Source organism: Coregonus clupeaformis, chromosome 1, assembly GCF_020615455.1.
Source record: "Coregonus clupeaformis isolate EN_2021a chromosome 1, ASM2061545v1, whole genome shotgun sequence".
NCBI classification, from domain to species: domain Eukaryota; kingdom Metazoa; phylum Chordata; class Actinopteri; order Salmoniformes; family Salmonidae; genus Coregonus; species Coregonus clupeaformis.
Window position 1 is genome coordinate 93,639,530 of NC_059192.1, and position 7,500 is coordinate 93,647,029.

Below are 7,500 nucleotides of genomic sequence, written 5' to 3' on the forward strand. Positions count from 1 at the left end.
CTGACTGTAGTCTATCACCACCTTACTTTAGCCTGGTTTCCATTCTAACGTTTGAAAAGCCTTTCACTGCCTTTACTAACAAGGACTTCAACATATGAAACAGATAATAGATATTATAGATACATGTATGAGAAATGTTTATTGGACCCAGTTAGCCAAGACTAGGTCCACCATACCTCATCCCTCTGCTTCCCTCTAACTCTCCTCTGTGAATTTAACACCACTGAAGTTTGCAGCATGGGAACTGTCATATTTGTAATTTGTTTCCTGCAGGGCAGCATAAACAATGTGTGGTGTTGAGAGGTGTGAAACGGAAAACTCAGACGCAGAAATCTGTTCTGTTTCCTTCTCTGGAGAACTGAGATTACAGAGTACAGAGTTAGTTAGAGAGCTGGGAGCTGCAGGGCTGGGCTGTTAGAACTGATGGACTAGGAGGGAGGGTGGGAGGGAAGGGGGGATGGAGGGAGGAGAGGGGTGGTGGGAGGGAGAGAGGGAGAGAGGGATGGTGAGAGGGAGAGAGGGAGAGAGGATGGTGGGAGGGAGAGAGGGAGAGAGGGAGAGAGGATGGTGGGAGGGAGAGAGGGAGAGAGGGATGGTGGGAGGGAGAGAGGGCGAGAGGATGTGGGAGGGAGAGAGGGAGAGAGGATGGTGGGAGGGAGAGAGGGAAAGAGGATGGTGGGAGGGAGAGAGGGAGAGAGGATGGTGGGAGGGAGAAAGGGAGAGAGGGATGGTGGGATGGTGGGAGGGAGAGAGGATGGTGGGAGGGAGAGAGGGAGGGAGAGAGGGAGAGAGGGATGGTGGGAGGGAGAGAGGGAGGCTGTTGTTTTGGCAGTGATCGCTACAGTCCAGATTGTTTTGTGGTTTCTACCATGACTATTGGACGATGTCATATCCTGTCTCAGGGTTCTCCCTCCCTCCTGGTCGTGTTAGAGTGTGTGTGCTGGGAGCAGGGTGGTGTTCAGTAGGGCACACCGTAGCAAACACTTTGAAACAGAGAAATTAAAATGAGCCTTTCTTATTGGACAGGTTCAGGTAGTACCTCCCTGTTTCACTCTGTTTCAAAAAGTTTTCTCCTGTTTATTGCCTACTGAAAAGACTAGCTAAACAGAACTCCACCAAAACTCAACGTAACTCTCCAAAAACAACCCACGATACATGCCGCTCTCCCTTGAATAGCAGCTGAACTGTGAAAGCTGATTGTTCAGTCTCAGGGCAGAATGGGTGTGTGTGTTGGAAGGATTCCATAGTCAACATATACTAATCCTTGTTGCAGCGCTGAGCAGAGCAACCCAGAGCAGTGTTGGGCCGTGTGCTCATCTGTTTTCACAACATCAATTTGAGCGAATATTGTATCTGAATGGGATTTATGATAAACACAATTTGGAGGGAATTTCGGTGTGTTTGTACTGAAAATGTAGCCCTCTCTGTGTGTTTGTATTGTAAGCCTAACCTGGTGTGTTTGTGTGTGTGTGTGTGGGGGGGGGGGTCTCTGGTGTGGAACAGTATGTGGGTTTATGGGTTTTGTATACTGACTGTAACCCTGTGAGTGTCTGTGTTTCCCCCTCTCTCCCTGTCTCTCTCTCTCTCTCTCTCTCTCTCTCTCTCTGTCTCTCTCTCTCTCTCTCTCTCTCTCTCTCTCTCTCTCTCTCTCTCTCTCTCTCTCTCTCTCTCTCTCTCTCTCTCTCTCTCTCTCTCTCTCTCTCTCTCTCTCTCTCTCTCTCTCTCTCTCTCTCTCTCTCTCTCTCTCTCTCTCTCTCTCTCTCTCTCTCTCTCTCTCTCTCTCTCTCTCTCTCTCTCTCTCTCTCTCTTTCTCCCACCCCCCACCAGTCCAAAACTGTAACATCCGCTGTATGAACGGTGGGAGCTGTGCTGAGGACCACTGCCAGTGTCAGAAAGGATACGTGGGAAACCACTGTGGTCAACGTAAGAACCGCTATATACACACAACCACTATATACACACTATACAACCACTATACAACCACTATACAACCACTTTACAACCACTTTACAACCACTACACAACTATTACACAACCCCTACATAACCACTATACAACCAATATACAACCACCATGTAAACACTGTATAAACACTATAGGTCGGATCCTAACCTGAGATCTCTGGTGTATTTCTGTCTTTCTCTTTCCCATGTAGCGGTGTGTGAGACAGGTTGTCAGAATGGAGGACGGTGTGTGGCTCCTAACCGCTGTGTTTGTACCTACGGCTTCACGGGGGCACAGTGTGAGAGAGGTAGGATCACAGTACTCAGAATGAGGACAGCTGACAGTGTTGATAGCGTGACATATCTGCTTCATACATAACAGTCTGTTTAATTGGCCAGAACATGGTTTGTTGTTGAACGTTGTGCCTGTCACGCTTGTGTTTCTAAATGACGGTTATTTTCCACATCTGCTGAAAAACGGAGCTCTGGAAAATGTCACGGCCTATTGGATGTTTGCTGTTTGTTGCCCCCACCAGCCTCCTGGGGTGCTCTGAATTCTGCTGAAAACTATGCAGTTACTTTTGTGACATTAGTATTGCAAATAAAAATAATGATATTGAAAGCAAGACATAAAAAAAACTGAAAGTTCTTCACTAAGTAGAAAGGCATGATATAAATCCATTCTATTCCATGTAGGCAGGGTTTAGAGGGTGGCGTAGTTGATGCATCCCTATTGGTCAACCTTTTGGAGTAATAGCTCCACTTCATGTTACGATAAGTGCCTTGGCCCTCCAACACCACATCCAGTAACATCTGGTCTCCCATCCAGGGACCAACCAGGACCAACCCTGCTTAGCTCCAGAGGCAAACCAGCAGTGGGATGCAGAGTGGTATGCTGTTGGAATGAATGTGCCAAACTTGCAACGGCATAAAAAACATTGTAGGCAAAGAGGGAGGCGTTCGATCACAATCAAGTTATTATTGAAAATGTTTCATTGAAAACTATTGCATTCATTTACAATTCATTTGTGTGCGCATTTAAAAATAATACTTTTGGGTTTATGTTTTGCTTTCAATATCACACACAAAAATGCACACACGCACACATATACACGCACACGTGCACACACACGCTTGCACGCACACACAAAAATGCACACACGCACACATATACACACACACACGTGCACACACACACACACACACACACACAGAGGAGGAGATGCAAGACGTACGCAGGTCTCTGTCTCTAGCGGTGGTGTGACCCCTGGAGGTCGTAGCAGTGACCTTGTAAAGATAATATTTAGTTTAACAGCAGAACACTAATTGCTGTCCTCCTCACACACAGATGGGCTGCGTCTTTACTCTGAAATGGCCTCCTTGTCTCTGCTACTTTCCTTCAGGATTACTGATAACTGACAGGATACATTTGGTTCTGGGGAGAAGCTCTCTGTTTATCTGAAATGATTTGGTCCTTCTTCTGCTCTGATAGAGCTGACACAGGTTACAATGTGTGTGTGTGGTCTGTGTGTGTGTGTGTGTGTGTGTGTGTTCTGTGTGTGTGTGGTCTGTGTGTGTGTGTTCTGTGTGTGTGTGTTCTGTGTGTGTGTGTGTTCAGTGTGTGTGTGTGTGTTCTGTGTGTGTGTGTGTGTGTGTGTGTTCTGTGTGTGTGTGTTCTGTGTGTGTGTGTTCTGTGTGTGTGTGTGTTCTGTGTGTGTGTGTGTTCTGTGTGTGTGTGTGTTCTGTGTGTGTGTGTGTTCTGTGTGTGTGTGTGTTCTGTGTGTGTGTGTGTTCTGTGTGTGTGTGTGTGTGTGTGCGCGTGTGTGTGTGCGCGTGTGTGTGTGTGTGTGTGTTCAGTGTGTGTGTGTGTTCTGTGTGTGTGTGTGTTCTGTGTGTGTGTGTTCTGTGTGTGTGTGTGTGTGTGTGTGTGTGTGTGTGTGTGTGTGTGTGTGTGTGTGTGTGTGTGTGTGCATGAGTACGTGTGTGTGTGATGGGAAAGTCTGCTCTTTGGAAGCCTTCCTCCATCTTCACTCTTCTCTCCTAACTGGGTCGATTTGACACAGATGTGATGAAAGTTACATTTACCAAATCAGTGTGTGTGTCCATGTACAGTATGTGTGTGTGTGTTTCTGTGTGTGTGTATGTTTTGAACGTGCATACGCGCTTCCGTGTGCGTTTGTCTGAGTGGGAAGTAAACTCTACGTGTGTGTTGCCAAGGCTTTCTGTTTTTGGTTTGGGGTATTCCTGCTTATTCCATCCTGATCCCAGGAATCTTCCAACCGGGATTTCTGGTAAATCTGGGAATTTTGGGAAAGTTACCGGAATTTTGCAACCCTATACAGTAGTAGAGGCAGAAAGTATGGGATACGCAGCTATGTGGGGTTATTTTATTATTATTATTATTATTTAATTTTTTCTGGGGGTAGATCAGCTTAATATTGCAGATAGATTGTAACTTATATCAATGTAATTGTCTGCATCACTTCCAATCCCCCATGTTTTTTATATATATACTCCCCTTTATTACTTTTCAACCCCGCCATCCTTTCCCTACTTGGGGTAAATTAGTGAACAACAATGCCCAGGCCTCTACTTCCAGCCTATACTTACTATCTACACCTTATGGACACAGTCAATTTTACAATAATTCTATTTTATTTGTTTTTGCTCCTGAACTTCTTCTACTCTCAACCTCTCCGATCATTTTCATGATGTCCATCCGGTTTGCTTCTATATGCCATATCTTTCTAACTGTGCTCTTTCCCAAAAGCTCCCAACATACAACCTATATACTTATTATGGACACAGTATGCTTACATTATTAGTTATCTTGTTATTATTTGTTGTTATTTGTTATTAGTCCCATCCTTCAACTCCATTCAATACCTCCCATCTATCTCTTAACACCATCCATATAGGATTTCTATTTGCCATATATATTTCAACCGTACTGTGATGTTTTACAAAAGTTCTGAACCTTTCTATTCTCATTGCTTCTACAGATTGTGAATTAAAAATAAATTTTTTTGCTAAAAGTATTATTATATTATTGATCGATTGACTATGACTTTTCAGATCACCCAGTAATGCTATTTGCAAGGTTAGCTCCAGGTAAATATTGCAATCCTTCAGCCATTCCTGGACCTGTGTCCAAAAACAAATTACAAATGGACAGAACCAAAACAAATGATCTAATGATTCTGTCTCTTCACAGCAGAATCTGCAGAGCTGGGAAGATTGTATCCCCCATATAAATAACATTCTATTGGTAGCAAGAATTTTATATAATAATTTAAATTGAAAGATTCTAATTTTTGAATCCGGTGTCATGTGGGGTTATGTTACTTTCTCTGGTATTTCCTTGGCCGTATTCCACCACCTCCCCATGGTACGACGTTGTACTGCATACACACACATGCGCACGCAGACGCACACACCCCGTGCACACGTGCACATGCGGGCACGCACGCACACACACACAGAACCAACACACGCTACACACTATAATGCTATTTCCAGCCTGCTAGTCGTGATGTTATCACATTAGGAAACCAGTAGACATGATCCAGAGACAACATTGTTTCGCTGTGTCTGTCTGTGTGACTCTATGGGAATGTAGTTAGTGTTATTGATGGAGTCACTGCGGGTGTGAGGCTTGTCTCCAGGGCCCAGCTTTTCAAAAATTATCTATATGGTTTTCGCCTATCCGATAGGATTAAATTCATAGAAATATAATGAATAGAACGGACGAATCATTGACTTGAATGGGGACTGCGATTCTATTCTTCTATTTGTATGCATTTAATCCTATCCGATAGGCAAAATCCAGATATATAACTTTTGAAAAACTGGGCCCTGATGATTGTCTATTAAACTAATATGACTTTTCTATATGTTTGGCTGGATCCATGTATTCTCCCATGGTTACAAATTAGATTTATTTATTTGGGGAAATTGAGGCTAACTAATTCTAAGCGGAGTTGTAATCACGCGCTGTGTTTAGCGTTCCTGTAGCGCACAGTATCTGTCACTGTCTAGTCATCACGGGATAGATAGCTGCTGCTGAGAGACTGGACCATAACACAATACAACAGGATGCAACGCAGCACAGCGCAACACAATGCAATGCAACACAACACAACAGTCAACCAGTCTGTATGGAGTATGGAGATGTCAGTAAAATCAGTCAGCTGAGTTCAGTTCTTTAGTCTGAAAACCTGGTGACCTTCTCCTATCAGTCAGTGTTCCACCTCACTGCAAACCTCTGCAGATAACTACACTGTGTGTGTGTGTGTGTGTGTGTGTGTCCCTAGAGACTGTCCCACCCTGATACTGGGCTTACAACTCAACCAGCTGAGGAACACATGTACACACGCACAAATGCATGCACACTCACGCACGCACACACACACATACAGTACATACTGCTCGTCGAACATCTCATTCCAAAATCATGGGCATTCATTTGGAGTTGGTCCCCCCTTTGCTGCTATAACAGCCTCCACTCTTCTGGGAAGGCTTTCCACTAGATGTTGGAACATTGCTGCGGGGACTTGCTTCCATTCAGCCAAAAGAGCATTAGTGAGGTCGGGCGTTAGTGAGGTCTCTCTCTCTCTCTGTTTGTCTTTGATTCTCTCTGTTGATCTGTTTATCTCACTCTCTCTTTCTCTTTCTCTCTCTGACGGTGTGACACAGATTAATATCATGTCACAACAGTGATTGGGTAACAGTCATGTCTGATCTAAAGAAGGGAAAGTCAGTTCCCACTGGACACAAACTGGTACTACTTTGTGGCTGAGCTGTTGTTGCTCCTAGATGTTTCCACTTCACAATAACAGCACTTACAGTTGACCGGGGCAGCTCTAGCAGGGCAGAAATTTGACAAACTGACTTGTTGGAAAGGTGGCATCCTATGATGGTGCCACGTTGAAAGTCACTGAGCTCTTCATTAAGGCCATTCTACTGCCAATGTTTGTCTATAGAGATTGCATGGCAGTGTGCTCGATTTTATAAACCTGTCAGCAACGGGTGTGGCTGAAGTAGCCGAATCCACTAATTTGAAGGGGTGTCCACATACTTCTGTATATATAGTGTACATACATACATACATACATAGACACACACATTCACACAGGCATGATAGGTCATTAAGTTGATATCCATGGTTTGACATGGTTGTATGGTCAGAGAGAGAGAGACAGAGAGAGAGAAAGAAAGGGAGAGTGAGACAAAGGGAGAGAGAGAGAGAGAGAAAGGGAGAGAGAGAGAGAAAGGGAGAGGAAGGGTGTGTGTCTAGCAAAGAAATGTGGAAAAGGTGGACAGATTTCTGTATAAACACGATATCTGGAGTGTCTCCAGGAAACTCAGTTGACCCAGTTCATGATGGGTTTCCCCTCTTTCCTTCCCCTCTTGTCTTCTCTTCACACCAGACCTATTGCTGTTGTGGAAACACTCAGGTATCGTCTAGTGCCACAAGGCTTTCCTGACCATGTGACCTGACCATGTGACCTGACCAGGCAAACTCCTGGCCCTAGTCATGAGTCCTGCCATAGGTTCA

General features: G+C 44.6%; 1 protein-coding gene across 1 annotated transcript in view; it reads left to right on the forward strand.

The window, feature by feature from the left end:
- fbn1 (fibrillin 1) overlaps positions 1–7,500 on the forward strand; it is a gene marked incomplete at its 3' end in the record, with an annotated part of 92,367 nt that overhangs the window by 8,640 nt on the left and 76,227 nt on the right. Inside the window, 2 exon segments of the mRNA XM_045223546.1 lie at positions 1,828–1,923; positions 2,156–2,251. Of these exon segments, the coding sequence (XP_045079481.1) occupies positions 1,828–1,923; positions 2,156–2,251 (192 nt within the window).